Below are 16,527 nucleotides of genomic sequence, written 5' to 3'. Positions count from 1 at the left end.
TTCGTCCAAGGGTGGGGTGGGGGTGTACGGCCGTAAACTCGAGTTTGCGACCGTACACTCCTCTCGAAGGGGTGTTTGGCCCGGATGCTATGCTTTGACTTTAAAACCTCGTTTTTGAACCCAAAACTTAATTGGACCGAGCTTAGAATATTTAATTAAGCTCAAAATAATGACGACAAGAGCAGAAATAAATTCCAAATTGTTTTATTTTTAACGGTTTGAACGAAAGAAATTTCGGGTTGTCACAACTCTCCAAGTAACTCAAACCATAATTCATGGTCCCCTTGAGATACTTAAACACTCTATTCACTGCTTGCCAATGTTGAGCACTAGGATTACTAGTGTACCTGCTCAACTTACCCACAACTAAAGCAATATCAGGTTTGGTACTTGTCATGGCATACATCAAGCTACCAATAGCCTTAGAGTATTCCAATTGTGAAATGGGAATGCCATTATTTGGCATTAATTTCACACTTGGGTCATAGGAGTACTCACAGGAGAACAATCGGTAAAATTAATCCGCTTGAGAATTTTATCAATATAATGACTTTGAGTCATCACCAAACCTTTGTTCATCCTTTTAATTCTTATTCCAAGAATTACATCAGCCTCTCCCAAATCTTTCATGGAAAACTTAGATGATAACAATTTCTTTGTTTCATCTACTTGATTTTGGTCGGTACCAAAAATACACATGTCATCTACATATAAGCAAATGATCACCCCAACTTTAGTAGCATCATCAAATCTACTATAAACACATTTGTCACATTGGTTTGTCTTGAAACCAGAGGACAAAATAACTTCATCAAATTTCTGATGCCATTGTTTAGGCGCTTTTTCAGCCCATACAAAGATTTGACAAGTTTACAAACCATATGCTCTTTACCGGGCATAATAAAACCTTCAGGTTGTTTCATGTAAACTTCCTCTTCAAGATCACCATTTAAAAAGGCTGTTTTCACATCCATTTGGTGAATAACCAGATTGTGGATACTTGTCAAAGCAATCAACAATCTAATAGTAGCAATATGTGCAACCGGAGCATACGTATCAAAGTAGTCAATACCGGGTTTTTGTCTAAAACCTTGAATGACTAACCGGGATTTGAACTTGTCAATAGTCCCATTAACATTCATTTTCTTTTTAAAAATCCATTTGCAACCAAGTGGTTTAGAACCTGGAGGCAAATCAGACAACACCCATGTGTTGTTCTCAAGAATTGATGACATTTCATCATCAATTGCTTCCTTCCAAAAGGCACTATCACGAGACTCCATGGCCTCTTGATAAGTCTTAGGATCATCTTCAATACTATAGCAATAAGAGTATTCAAGATTAATTTCATCCCTTGAACATTCCACCAAATACAGTTGGAAGTCGGATCCAAAATTTTTCGCAATATAGCCTCTTTTGCTTCTATGAAGCTCTTGTGGTTCTTCCACATTACCACCATCTTGACTTTATGAATTTTGCTCTTTATGAGCACCAAAAGTCAGATCCTTAGGCCTGTGAATCGATGAAAACCGCATCTCATCAAAAATTGCATCTCGTGATTCGATAACAGTGTTAACCGATACCGAATCATTAGGTTCTATTACATAAAACCTATATGCCTTGAGATGTTCAGCATATCCAATGAATATACAATCAATTCCACGTTCTACCAAATTCTTCTTTTTTGGGCTCGGTGAGTTTTACAACCGCCCGACATCCCCAAACCCGAAAATAACTTAGATTCGACTTTTTCTTGAACCAAAGTTCATATGTGACTGTTTTGTTCCTTTTATTTGGAACCCTATTTAATAACTAGCAGGCCGTTAACATGGCCTCTCCCCAGAGTCCTTCACTCAATCCCGAGTAAGACAACATCGATTTTATCATTTCCTTTAAAACTCGATTTTTGCGTTCAGCAATACCATTCTGTTGGGGCGTGTAAGGTGTCATGGTCTCATGAGTGATAGCCACTGATTGGAAGTATATGAGATCCATATATTCACCTCTCCTATCAGTCCTGAGACATTTAACCAGAATGCTCAATTGCAATTCCACCTCGGTTTTGTATATTTTGAATTTATCTAAGGCTTCATCCTTGGAATGTAACAAATACACATAGGAAAACCGAGTGCAGTCATCAATAAAAGTGACTACATACTTTTTATTTCCCAAAGAAGGAGTGGAGTGAAAATCACACAGGTCACTGTGTACAAGTTCCAAAACAGCTGAATTTCTAGTGACACTAGGAAAGGGTTGTTTTGTCACTTTTGTAAGCATGCATGTTTTACGTTTATCAGATGTCATATCAAAGGCTAGAATTAATCCGTCTTTTCACATCTCATGCATCCTTCTAAAGTTGACATGACCTAATCTTACATGCCAAAGCATAGATTTATCAACATTAGAAGCAGAAGATACAAATGCAGAATTTTGAACAGGTAATGATTTGTCAACAAAATTTAAACGAAACATTGTATTATTTAAATATCCAAAGCCAATAAACATTCCACCCTTAGACAAAACAAACTTATCCGACTCAATAACTTGTTTAAAACCAGCAGAATTCAAACAACTAGAACTAACAAGATTCTTGCGAATCTTGGGAACAAACAAAACATCAAATAACTTAATTGTCTTTCCAGAAGTAAATTCAAGACACACAACACCTAAACCACAAATAGGAATAAAAGAATCATTTCCCATTTTCAGCACCGACCCATCTTCAAGCGGAGTTAATGATTCAAACATCCGTTTATCCTTGCATAAATGGTTCGTTGCTCTGGAGTCGATCCACCAAGCAACATCATCATCCTGCACACAGAATGATTCAGGGGTAAATGAAACATAATAGACATAATTATGATTAGAATTATCAAAGTTAGTCAAAAACTGACCTTCTTTAACTTGGGCCGAAGACCCGTTCACTTTCCCATTGGCTCCACTGTTTCCAGCACCATTGTTGCCCAAATTCACACGACAATCACGCTTGCAATGCCCAACCTGATTGCACCTCCAACAAACCAGATCCTTTCTCTTTTTGTTGGAGTTGCTTGGGACATGTTCCTGCTTACGTTTTCCATGTCCTTTGTGGTTCTGGTTCCTTGGGTTGTTTTCAACCATATGAACCGAGGGCTGTCTATGTTCAACTTTTCCTTTGGATTTTTCAGATTTGTCACTTTCCTTCGTACGAAGAGATTCTTCAATACGAATGTGACTAGCAAGTTGAACCAAAGACAGTTCCTCCTTTTTATGTTTCAAGTTGTGTTTGAAGTCTTTCCAGGATGGAGGCATTTTGTCAATGATGGTTGACACAACAATAGACTCATCCATATTCATCCGGTGCAGTTTAAACTGTCCGTATATGCCAAGGAGTTCAATGAATTATTCAGTAGCAGACCTTGAGTCGTCCATCTTATAATTGTTAAAGTCACCGACCAGAAACTTCTTGCTAGAAGCATCCTCGGTGATATACTTCAACTCAAGGGTGTCCCACAACTCATTGGCACACAAGTCTTCACTATAGATATCAAGTAAAGCATCAGACATACCGTTTAGAATGTGACCTTTGCAGATGTAGTCATCGTTGTCCCACTTCTGTCTCATTCTTATCTCTTCAATAGTCTCAACAACACCTTCCTCTGGCTCTGCTGGTCTTGGAGTAGTCAGCACGTATGCTGCTTTCAAAGTAGTCAGCATGAAGTGCATCTTCTTCTTCCGGCGTCTGAAGTCAACACCTTCGAACTTCTCCAGCTTTGCAAACTTAGTGGTCATCTCGCGGATTGACTCACCCGTCTCTAGGAACAGTAAATATCAGTTCGATTGTTGGGAATTTTAGGGTTTGTAGTGGAGATCTGGATACCAACTTGGATCGTGATATCACTTTCCGAACTGATATTTCTACCCTATGCCTGGGTTACAAGAAATTCATCATAGGATAATCCAAGTGGACACTTACGATTCTAGGCACAGAAATCGTAAGCCAATATGCTAGAGGATTCTGTGAAAGTATGATGAAAAACGAGAGCTTAAGATCGTCTCTATCTTCTAAAAAGAAGAGTCGTTTATATAATAAGGATTTAGGGTTACCAAAACTAACGAGTTTCGTTAGTTTTACCATAATCACCCTCAAGAATCGGAATATCCCACTATGTACCCATATGTAAAATTCGGAGAGGTTTCGGGGCGCTGCCCTAAACCCCGCAGGGGCGCTACCCCTCGACCCCGCCCGCTGACCTGGCCAGGGGCTCTGCCCCTTGGACCCCGCTAGGGGCGCTGCCCCTAGACTCTGCCAAAGGGGCGTTGCACCTTTGGAAACCTCAGACCCAGGGGCGCTGCCCCTGGACCCCAGACTTGTCGTCGAACCAGCTACGAATCTGATCTTATACATGCGTGCACTCTGCACCAACCCGTACACATATTAGAAAACAAATTAAGAAGCCCCTTCACATGCTAATTCCAGTTACATAAAATGACATGGTGACACTAAAATCACCAACAATATGTATAATTATTTATGATTAGGGATATACATATAAACATGTATAATCATATATGATTATACCTCTTTTGTCATATAATCATTTATGATTAGGCATACCTCGCTGTTAGAGCGGCAAATGAGAAATATGTGGCTGAGGTTAAATCTCAAGATCTCTATTTTTCTTTTAATATCAAGTGAACCAGTGGCGGAGCTTCAATATTTCATTTGGGGGGGGGGGGGGGGGGGCGAAAATATAATTTGTATAAACATTGGTGAACAGGAGTTGCCATAGTCAAAATTTTATATTTTTGGGCTAAATATGTATAAAGTTAAAGCATCGGGACTATTTATGCCAAAAAATCAAGGGGGCCACAACCCCCCTAGCCCTATGAAAGATCCACCCCTGAAGTGAACCGTCCCATATATATATATATATATATATATATATATATATATATATATATATATATATATATATATATATATATATATATATATATATATATATATATATATATATATATATATATATGAGGCGGTTCACTTGAGATTAAAAAAAAAGTAGTGATTTTGAGATTCAACCTCAGCCACATATTTCTCATTTGCCACTGGTATGCCTAATCATAAATGATTATACATATATGTCTGTTCATAGACTGAGTAGTCATATATTATTATGACAGTTGGTGGTAAAAGAGGTGGTGGCGACGGAAGTGGTGGCGGTGTAAGTGACAGAGGTGACAGTGGTGGGGTCGGCTGGTGTCATAGGTGGTAGTAGTGGTGGTGGCAATGGCGGTTGTGTTGGTGGGGATGGTGGCAGAGGGGAAAGGAACGGGCGACGTTATATAATCATTTATAATTATAACAGACCTACTACCCCGGTACGCCGGAGGGATAGAGTGATAGATGTAAAATATGTGGCTGAGGTTGAATTTCAAGGTCTCAATTTTATTTTTAATCTCAACGGAACCTACCTCTCTCTCTCTCTATATATATATATATATGTATATATATATATATATATATATACACTAGCCGTTTACCCGCACTAAGCGACGGGTGCGAATAGTTTTTTCAGAGTTCAGTTTCGAGAATCAATTAGTTCTTTTGCATAGAGAGTTTACTACATTTTACCTAATTAATGACATCATATCATCTCCTTTGTTGTTCATGTGGAAAAACATGTTTTGGCACTTTACTACATAAACATATGAACCCACCACACCAAGTACCTGCCAGATGGAGATAGTTTATATATATGCGTTTAAAATCGAGTCGTGCTTCTATCTTGGTGAATAGATCTGCAACCAAGGAATTTGAAATTAAAGAGGTGCAATACGATGAGATTCTTTGTCTCCGTTTCTATTTATACTTGCAACGGAGGAACTTAATGACTTAATGAAGGCGGTATCTGAATTGTCATTCTTCCACAAAACAATAATACATCATGTTATAAGACTTTCATATCATTATAAATCTCAAATTTTGTTCATTTTAACTCATCCAAATGAAAAAAATGAAAAAGCATGATTTATTCAATAAAAAACATTGTTATTGATTCAACATATGTGAAGGCTTGAGTGGTCCAAATTAAGAATAAAAAGGAATAAATAGTAACAATGACAAAATTGTCCAAAACAGTCAAAATGAGAACCACAAAAAACCTCTAATTTTTTGTCTTTTACTTTTTCATATTATTATTAGTTTTTTTTCCTTCCTTTTTTACACAAGATTTTTTTTCCTTCCTTTTAGCCACAATTGTCATTTTTACAAAAATAATAATACATCAATTTATAAGACTGTCATGTTATTATAAACTTTTCTTTTGTTCTATTTTGTCTTTTTTTCTATCAAACATAGTTATATTTTCTTTTCTTGTTTGACTTTAGATGATGTGTGGAAACACATGACATTCAAAAATCAAACAAAACACTAAGGAAAACATAACAAATAAAGATTAAAAATAAAAAAATAAAAAATAAAAATCATTCAGCAACATCATTCCAATGGTTTCCACCAATGCTCATTAGAGGCTTCGTCAAAATAAGTCATGCTCTGTAAAGCCAACTGCATAAAAAAAATAAAAAAAATTATAAATTCCAATATTTTGTTAAAGTTATACTTTTAGTGGTGTTTAATACTTTATATTTGGCTCTCACTCTATTGTGGTGGAGCTGTGTAGTAAAGTTAAAACATGAACATTCTTTGCATGTATCCTTGGAGCAATTTTTATACAAATGTACAAGCCATTAAACATCATCCTTTAGAGCCAAAAGTGTGGAAGATTATCTTTTTTTTATATGCTCTATAATGACCAGGCTGCAATGCCAATAAGAAAAAGTTACCTTTATTTTTCAATATTCTTATATTACCATCCATTATCATCATAATCACTTATTAAGAACAAAAATACAGGTACATGACTAATCATTTATTGATGCGGTGGAGTTAGTTATGATTTCATGCCACTTTTTGCAAACATGTTTCACTTTTATACCAATTCCTTCAATTACAAAATGCAAAAAATCAAGTTCTAAAGCTTTTCAAAATAAATATAAGCACATGTACTTTGATAAATGTTTGATAGAAAATCAAGAAAGAAAAAAATGAATTCCCATATTTGAGAAATAGGTCTCCCCACTACTTCCTAACAAGATTATTTTATTCAATCAACTCTCTTATAACTAACTTTTCCTACTTTTCTTGTAATTGAATTTTCCCACCGAAAATACAATTATAAGGACTAAACTACCCTCCCAAGCCTCATAAGCATCGTCTCCTTAAAAACATGGTTTACATACATATTCGTGACTATGTTTCACATATACATACATACAAAGATCTCAAAGTTATATTAGAAAAAATAAAGTCTATTGATAATTACAAAAGAAAAAAAGCTTGTAGATTTAGATTTATTATGTGATGAGACTCGTTGAACCAGTAATAAGCATAACTAAACAAGTTTTGGCAGTATTACGCCTACAATCTCTTGGTTGACTTGCCCCAACGATTCGTGTATAAAGCTTTAATCAGAAAACAAACAATTTGAAGCACTAATCAAAGAGCTACAACTACAAATTAAGGACTACATCAGTTATTTTACAAAAAAAAAAAAAAACAAAATCAAGAACCATGTTAAGTTAACATGGTTATTTTTATAGATCAGACCATACCTCTTCATGATTCCCCCGCTTGTTGTAAGCAACCAGATTTCTGTTTAGTTTAGTGTAAAAGCCTCAAGTTGTGGTATCATACCTGCATATTCTACTAAATCAAGCATAAATATAAATCGAGACAAAATATGGTGGCAAAGGAAAAGAAAACATGTATTTGTATAATGACTTAAGTACCATTCAACAATGCACAAATTAATGAGCCAATAATCTAGAGAGCAAACAATATTTTAAAACACCTTAAGGAAGAGCACTTTATGTTTGTCTAGGTTCTGGGTATCCACATTCAACAAAGGAAAGAAGGATTCATGAACCTTGAGTACGAACCTTGTAAAAAGATAAAAGTAAATGTGACAGTCAAATACCGCAAACACTAAGGGGTTTACCTCATCGTTGTTGGAGACCCAAAGATAAAATAATGGTAAGGGTTTAACTCCTAGTTATCTCTTACCAATATGCTCCATCCTATTAAATCAAATATAAAAATGATTGTGAAATCAGAATAAAAACAAAAACAATAAAACAATCGAACAAATGCGCCAATAGAAGTGGTTTCACCTCAGATTATAAGTAGCTCAATATGAAAAAAACGCAAACCGGCCTAAAATGGAGATGACTCCATGTTTCTACAGTAGAGATAGAGAGAAATTTAAGTTTCTTTTTCATAAACTTGATTCGTCAAAATCAAGAAAATGTAGAAGGGATAACCTAAAATGGCTATTAAAGAATGAAACTGTTAATGTTCTTCTTTTTCATTTTCCCGTTTAAGTAGGCATCCATCCTCTGCATACAACTCATCACCTGCTTTATTTCATCAACAAGGTGAGTTTTCACGGTCAAAAACCTAGATCAAACATGAAATAGGAAAGTCGATGGTGGGGGCTCACAAGGGTGGTGGTGCGAGGTTTCTCGACAGTTGGAGAGGAGTGTTCGGTGCTTGTGTTCGTTGAATGTGGCGGTAGATTTCTTGGTTGATGGTGGTGTTCGGGATGGTATTGATGGTAGTAGATCGAGAAAGAAGAGACAGCGAAGGGACACAAGTCTTGAACCTGGTTGGTAGCTTCCCCAAAGTCATCAGATACTTTTACCGCTGCTGCTCCTTCGCCAGAGGTAGATTTCATTTTCACCTGCACCAAAAAAAAAACCAAATTAATATTAATACAAAATTCAGAAACAATGAAATCGGTTGTATTATAAAGGATTTCAGGTTTTAATCTAAAGAAGAAGACACTGAGAGAGAAAGAAAGCTTTTGGGTTGTAGGTGGGTTTACGCTAATACTATATAAAATGTATTCCCTCCTCACCGATTCAATTGGTCGAACTTTCAGGAATACTGGTTATATTTGACCGATTCAATTAGAAGTTAAGAGTCGAAGACTTATTGAGTTATTCAAATTCTGCCTAATTCAAATTCTGTCTTCGTTGTCAGCAGCAGCGGCTTCCTCCTCCTCTCTGTGTTCGGGATCATTGATAGCCATTAGTTGAGGATCGAAGATGCTGAGTAGCATTAGTCTCCGTTACAGATCTAAAAAATCAGAGGTTTGATTGATTTGTTCATCACCGCCTCCGTATGAAGTTAGGAAAGGGGCATCTTTGGTGGTGTCGATGTGAATAGGTTAGATGGCAGTGTGTTTAGGGATTCCTTGTATTAGGGTGTAGTATATGATCCGTGTAGCGTGTAGTACGTATAATGCTTAATATATTGTACATGAGGTAATATATGTTGTACCTCTTAATTTTCAAGAAATGGGCAATATCCTTAATAATATAGTAAAGATATATATATATATATATATATATATATATATATATATATATATATATATATATATATATATATATATATATATAAAGAGAGAGAGAGAGAGATAGAGAGAGAGAGAGAGGAAGGATTATTTGAGAACTCATAGTTTCCCGAGAACCCGAGAACTAAAAGTCATTCGTTAGATAAAAAAAAGGATGGTCAAGATGCTTTGTGGCACTTTTGTAAATAAATGAGAAAGTAAATGAACGGGGGTACTGAAACAAAATTGAATTGGGGGTATTTTAGGGATATAGATATTGACCCTGTTTAGAGAACGTCAATCCAAACGCCTTGTTCCGAGTTTTGAAGATGATACCTTCTGGTGGATGATTTCTCTGTAAACCCTTACATGACTGCCATGGAGTTCGTCAATCTCCCCTAGAAACCACATCACCGCCATCACCTCGTGTAAGACCTACACCATCGCTATCGTCTCCTATAAATTGACGATCTCTTCTCCTTCCTCCCTACATCGGTCTACTACTCTTCCAGTCAAAGATCTTCCACATCAGCCTCCTTCCCTCTCCGTCGACCATCAACAATTCATCATTAATCACACGGTGAAGGTAATTTTCTTCTGATCATTGAATTTTCTAGTTTTTGTTCGGTTCCTAAGATCCAAAAATGACAGCTAGGGCATATATCAGGTTTCAAAGTTTTGAATTCTCTACCTTGATTTCTGCATATATCACGTTTCAATTGATCGATTTCGTTCCATGGATCAATTGATCTAATCCATGCCTGAGTCTCCTTTATGGCGACGCACCTGCACCTCACTCACTCTCACTTCTTCCTCCCTTCTTACAAACTCCTCTTAACTACCGCTCCAGAACCTCTCCTTTGTCAATTCGGCGTTTGTCACCGCCGCTGCCTCCTCGTCACAGATTGTGCTTCGTCACCGAATGAAAACAAGGTTTGCAATTTGTTGCTTCATTTTCAAATGCATGTGTCTCTGTATGTATTTGTTCGTGTTGATTTTTTTACCTAATTCGAGGTTCGTTAAACGAATTTTGTGCTTTAGAGTTGCCAGTAGGAAACCAGCGAGGACCAATGCAGATCTCTGCAACGATTTACGGGAATTTATGTCCGATGTTGGGTTTCATGACGGACATGTTCCTTCTTTGAAGGAGCTTTCGCACCATGGCAGGTTTAGTTTTTGTAGCATTATATTACTCTTCTTTATTTCCAATTCCTTGTTCTGCACTTGAATACATGTCTGCTGATATGTATGCTTTACTTATCATGGAAAACATTCCTGATACTAGAAATTGCTTGCATCCTTAGTAACAAATGGTAAGTAGGAATCAGTCAAAAAAAAATAGTAGAGCTGTGACATGATATGAGGGTGTTTATAAATTCTTCTGTGAGGAAAATTACTTCTTACCTGGGTAATCATGGAGATTCAATGGAAATTTATCATATTGGCTTAAGAAATCTGTATATCATTTGATTTCAGGTCTATCCTCACAATGTATTAAAACATACATTTCATTAGAAAGAAAATTATATGCTTTATGGAAATGGCTTCTACTTGTTGAGAATTTTTTTGAATTATTCTTTTGTTCTTATATTACTATATAGGCAAGATCTTGCGAACCTTGTGAGAAGAAGAGGATACAAACTTATTAAAGAGCTTCTTGCAGCCTCACAAGAGGTCAAAGTCAATGATTTTAATGTAGATGAGAGCTTGACTGATAATCAGGAAAATACCAATACTGAAGAAGATGAATCAACAGGTGTTTTTTTTTTCTTTTCACTTTTTACAGCATGGAATAAAATTAAACTCAAAACTCTTCTTATTAAATCATTTGTATTAAAAAGATTTAGATGAGAATGGAACAAAGTTGGCTGAAGCTGTGTTGTTGTCGAATGAAGAGACTTCCACTAAACCATGAATCTACTAATGAAATGAAGGTATGATTTTTTTATCTGTTTTACCTTTTTGCTAACAAACATGAATCTACAAATGTTGCTAAAATTCATAATTCAGCTTCAGGGTTCAAAAGATGGACAATAAAATGTCCATTTATCAGATATTGTGATTTACATGTGCATCACTTGTGATTCACATGTGAATCACTTGTGACACATGTGAATCATTTGTGATTTACATGCGAATCACATGTAATTCACATGTAAATCATCTTAATTTTTTTTCTAACCATATAGTTTTTTTAATTGTTTCTATATTGAGCTTCATGGATCACTTGTGATTTACATGTGAATCACTTGTGATTTACATGTGAATCACTTGTGATTCACATGTGAATCACTTGTGACACATGTGAATCATTTGTGATTTACATGTGAATCACATGTAATTCACATGTAAATTATCTTAATTATTTTTTTTTTTCTAACCATATAGTTTATTTTAATTTGTTTCATTTTAGAAATATATCACAAGTGAAACACATATGAATTACATGTGATTTACATGTAAACCACAAATTAATCATATGTAATTCACAAGTAAATCACAAGTGATTCACATATGGATTATATGTAATTCACATGTAAATCAAATGTAATTCACATGTAAATCACAAGTGAATCACATATGAGTTATTGGTTATTCATATGTAATTTACATATAAATCATATGTAATTCACATATGAATTACATGTGATTCATATGCAAATCACAAGTAAATCACATACGAATTACCAAATGTAACTCACAAGTAAATTTCATATTAATTACATGTGATTCACATATAAATCACAAGTGAATCACATATGAATTACGTCTATATACACACATGTGTTTTTGTGAGTTTTTCTTGCATTAATCAAATTTTTTTTATTTTTCTTGTAGATTTGGAAGAATTTGTGGAAAATATTGAAGATGTGAAAAATAATAAAGTAAAGAAAATATGGAAATCTTGACACGAAGACATGAAAATGCTTTGAAATTTTGTAGTATTTTTTTGTTTTTTTATATTTTATTTTGTATCGAATAAAATACTTGTATTATTGTGTTTATAGATTATTAAATAAAAATGGATTTTTTATATGATTACTTACGAATATTATACTATAAGAAAGATGCATATATGTACTTGAAAAATATGCATATATGAACCTAAAACGTTGATTTTTTTGTTAAAAAAATTAGGTTTTTTTTTTTAAATATTCTAGTTTTTTTTTAAATTTATTGATTTTAAAAAATTTACTTTTTTAAAAAATTGGAGTTTTTTTTTTGAAAAAAATGCAGTTTTTTTTTGACAAAAATGCAGTTTTTTTTTGAAAAAAAAAATATTATTTTTCAATTTAAAAATGAAAAAATATCCATTTTTTTATATAAATTTGAAAATTATTTTTTTTAAAAAAAATTCGAAATTTGATTTATTATGTTAATTTTTAGAACTTTTTATTAATATTTCCAATAACAAAAAAAAATTAAACATTAAATGAGATCGGTAAGATGACGATCATGCCCTTAATGAATTAGTTTTGATCCAACGCTCCACTTTTAGTTCTAGGGAAACTATGAGTTCTGATCCGATGTCAACCCTATATATATATATATATATATATATATATATATATATATATATATATATATATATATATATATATATATATATAATAACCTAACAACCGAGTAGACAGTAATAATGACATTATTTTGTAATCAAAACTTATATGTGGTGTTCCTCTCAAATCAAAAATAGAGCATGGTTCGTCCCTCTTCACAAATGTTATGCGAAGAGTCTATTCAAAGAGTCTATTCTAAAAGGCTATATATATAAATAATCAACATCCTTTGACAATTACATATTGGCATTATTGGTTCTTTGTTTTCAAAGAGTCTATTCTAAAAGCTTGTGCAAGAAATATCCAATTATTTATGGAATCACTCCAGAAAGAGATAATTTTGGTAGAGAAAGTGTGTGAGATTTATCACAAAATTTCAAAGCTTGACACTCTGAAACCCTCCAAAGATGTTGATACCCTCTTCACTGAACTAGTCCGCACATGCGTTCCTCCCTCTTCTATCAACATATCCACTCTCCCGGCTGATGTTCAAGAAATAAGGTCAAAGCTCATAAGACTTTGTGGTGAGGCTGAAGGCCATCTTGAAGCGTTCTTCTCCACCATTTTTGGCTCTTTCCCAAATCCTCTTCGTCATCCAAAAGAATTCCCTTACTACTCCAATTACCTGAAGCTTGGTCGTCTTGAGTTTGACATTCTTACTAAACACTGTTCTTCATTTGGACAGGCCTCAAAGGGTGGATGGAGTGGTTGCCTAAGAATCCTTGGAACCCAGGTAAAACACCTCTTTCCGGTAACGGGTATGTGGGGGTGGTGTTCATGCCGGTGCCGGAGTGCCACCTCACTGTCACCTCAGCTAACCCGCTTCCACTCCCGCCACCCTAAGCGTCTTGCCTTTGTGGGGTCTGGACCCTTGCCTCTCACCTCTATTGTATTGGCCTCTTATCATCTCAAGAACACCATTTTTCACAACTATGACATTGACTCTTCCGCAAATTCGATGGCCTCTCATCTTGTTTCGTCTGATTCTGATTTGTCCCAAAGAATGGTATTCCACACTGCCAATATAATGGATGTGACAGATGAGTTGAAGGGATATGATGTCATTTTCTTGGCTGCACTTGTAGGGATGGATGTTGATGAGAAGGTTAAGGTCATTGATCATTTGGCAAAGTACATGGCCCCAGGTTCTTTGCTAATGGTGAGGAGCGCTCATGGTGCTCGTGTCTTTCTTTATCCAGTGATAGAGGCACAGCAACTTCAAGGGTTTAAAGTTCTCTCAGTTTTCCATCCAAATGATGACGTCATTAATTCAGTTGTGATATCACGTAAGATTGCAGAGCCTGTTAAGGAGATGTGTTAAATGCAAATAATTCGTTGGCAATCCGTTACAAACTAGGTTCGTAGGTAATCCAGCATGAACTGTGAATAATAAGACAGAAGTCAAAAAATATTTCCATCCCTAATCTGTCGTAACATTGTCTGCCGGAAAACCATAAGAAAAGGTTTCGTCGAGAATCCGTCTGATATTGTCGCATGTCCATCTATAATTACGACAGAATGGTCTGAACCAAAGTCCATCAAAAATCAGTTAGAAATTTTTACCCACTTGATTTTTCAGTAAAATTTCTTTTTTATCGGAATTCCTTCACCACTACAAAAGAATAGACCTTCACCCACGACCATATATCTTTTTGTAATAGTAATGAGCATATTTTTGGGTGATATGGTCGTATGTAACTTTTTTTTTTTTTGCAACGGGATGGAATCCACGGCTCTGTTATACACATATTTACCACCGAGTTTTGACCGACAAATTTACCACAGAGTGTTTACCCCAAGGATTTTCCACAGAGCCAGAAAATTTTTATCCCCATATTTTCCCATGGATTATCCAAAAATTGTTAACCACGACTTCACCACATATTGGTTACCGTACACTTGGCTTAAGCAAGGTTGGCACACTTTGATTTTCCACAAAATTGTTTTGTGTGTGATTCTGTGGATTATGTCTAGGTAACATAACTAGGTTTAAATCCGTCGAAACTACAGTTGAGAAAAAAAAAAACGCTAGTGATAATTCCAAATCGTAATGAATGGTCATTGGACAAAATGTACATGTTACTGCAAAAGCAATGGTCATTGGACAAAATGTACATGTTACTGCAAAAGCTTGGATTAATAAATTATTACAAATGTTTGGTTTATTAATATTGTACACTCAAAAAACATTTGGAACATTTTGAAGAACTCCTTTTCCTTTTAAGGATGAATTAAGTAAATATTGGCATCAAAAGTCAATGTAAGACATCATGTAGTTGATTCAAACATAACACAATATGGAATTGGGTTAAATGCAAGAAATAACATCATACTTCCCTTAATTTGCAAATAGGGGAAAGTATGATGTTACAAAACCAAAAAGAAAAGTATAAAAATAGTGAATACAGTGAAAAACAGCTGGAAAAGTAATGTTTTATAGCAGTATAAAAGTAATAAAAAACTGTTAAAAGAGTAGGATGCTATAAAAGTAAAATCAATCAATATAATGTTTTAGTATCTATGTAATTGGGTATGGTAGTGTGTATATGTGGCTGTTTTTTTATATATGTATGGGGTATAGTATCATAATATGAAATTTTGATGTTATATTATATAAATATGCAATATAGTCAAGTTTTGAATCAAAAAGATATTGGAAGTGTAATTGCATAATAGAGTAATATGAAAGTAGGATACTATATTATACAAATAGATGAAAGTAAAATGATTATTCTTACACTTACCCAATATATAAAGTTTTAAAATAGACAGGCCAAAGATACACAATTGTAACGAATAAGCTCTCAATATAACACAAGCAAATATTTTATGATATTAACAAAAAAAATGCAAATATGACAACGAAATTATAAGTAATATTTGAAGAGGTAGCATTTGCAACTGGATTGGAGATGTTGGTTCCTGTGATGTTGTCTTTCAAAAAAACGAGCAAGTTTCCTACAGTCACGAGTTTCATGACCTGGAATAGCACAAACTCGATAGTAATAGTTGGAGCGATTGTTCCTGTATTTAGTGTTATTGTTTGAGCGGTTGTTGCGTGATTGGTTGTTTGAACTGAAGCGACCAACATGATATGATCCAGATTGAGAATTAGACGAGGGTCGATTGTTGAACCGACCTGTTTGGCGTTGGGAGAAGTTGGCTGTGACAACAAGAGGTGCAGCAGTAGATTCATTTTCTTTTAAAAATCTTTTTTTGAAGTCAACTAGTTCTGGAAAGGATATTGAGTTTTCCCGGACTTTTAAGGCGGCTATGAGAGGCCCGTATTCGTCCCCAAGTTGGCTTAGTACTTGAACTAAGAGGTCTTCTTCATCGATGGGGCTTTGAGCAAGTACTAATTCATCAGCAATTTGTTTCATATCATTGAGGAATTTTGTGATGGAACAACTTCCTTTGGGATTCTTTGCAAGCTTTTACTTGAGTGAAATAGTTCTGGATCGAGATTGGCTGGCATAGCTCATGTTGAGCCGATCCCAGGCTTCCTTTGTAGTAGAGGCATATATGAGGAT

At 34.9% G+C, this 16,527-nt stretch overlaps 1 protein-coding gene across 1 annotated transcript; it reads left to right on the top strand.

Annotated features, from left to right (window-relative positions):
- The first annotated feature begins 13,276 nt into the window (after positions 1-13,276).
- On the top strand, positions 13,277-15,080 carry LOC145126064 (nicotianamine synthase-like). Its single transcript, XM_079061470.1, has one exon. It carries the CDS (start codon positions 13,311-13,313, stop codon positions 14,316-14,318), a length of 1,008 nt encoding a protein of 335 aa, XP_078917596.1. The 5' UTR covers positions 13,277-13,310; the 3' UTR covers positions 14,319-15,080.
- Positions 15,081-16,527: the final 1,447 nt, after the last annotated feature.

Source organism: Lactuca virosa, chromosome 7 (assembly GCF_052849685.1).
Source record: "Lactuca virosa cultivar CGN04683 chromosome 7, Lactuca_virosa_CGN04683_v6, whole genome shotgun sequence".
Classification (NCBI taxonomy): domain Eukaryota; kingdom Viridiplantae; phylum Streptophyta; class Magnoliopsida; order Asterales; family Asteraceae; genus Lactuca; species Lactuca virosa.
Note: the sequence above shows the minus strand (reverse complement) of the source record. Positions and strands in the feature narration are given on the sequence as shown.

Excerpts from the sequence above, each read along its gene's own strand:
- LOC145126064 (XM_079061470.1), top strand. The coding sequence starts at position 13,311 with ATGGAATCACTCCAGAAAGAGATAATTTTGGTAGAGAAAGTGTGTGAG.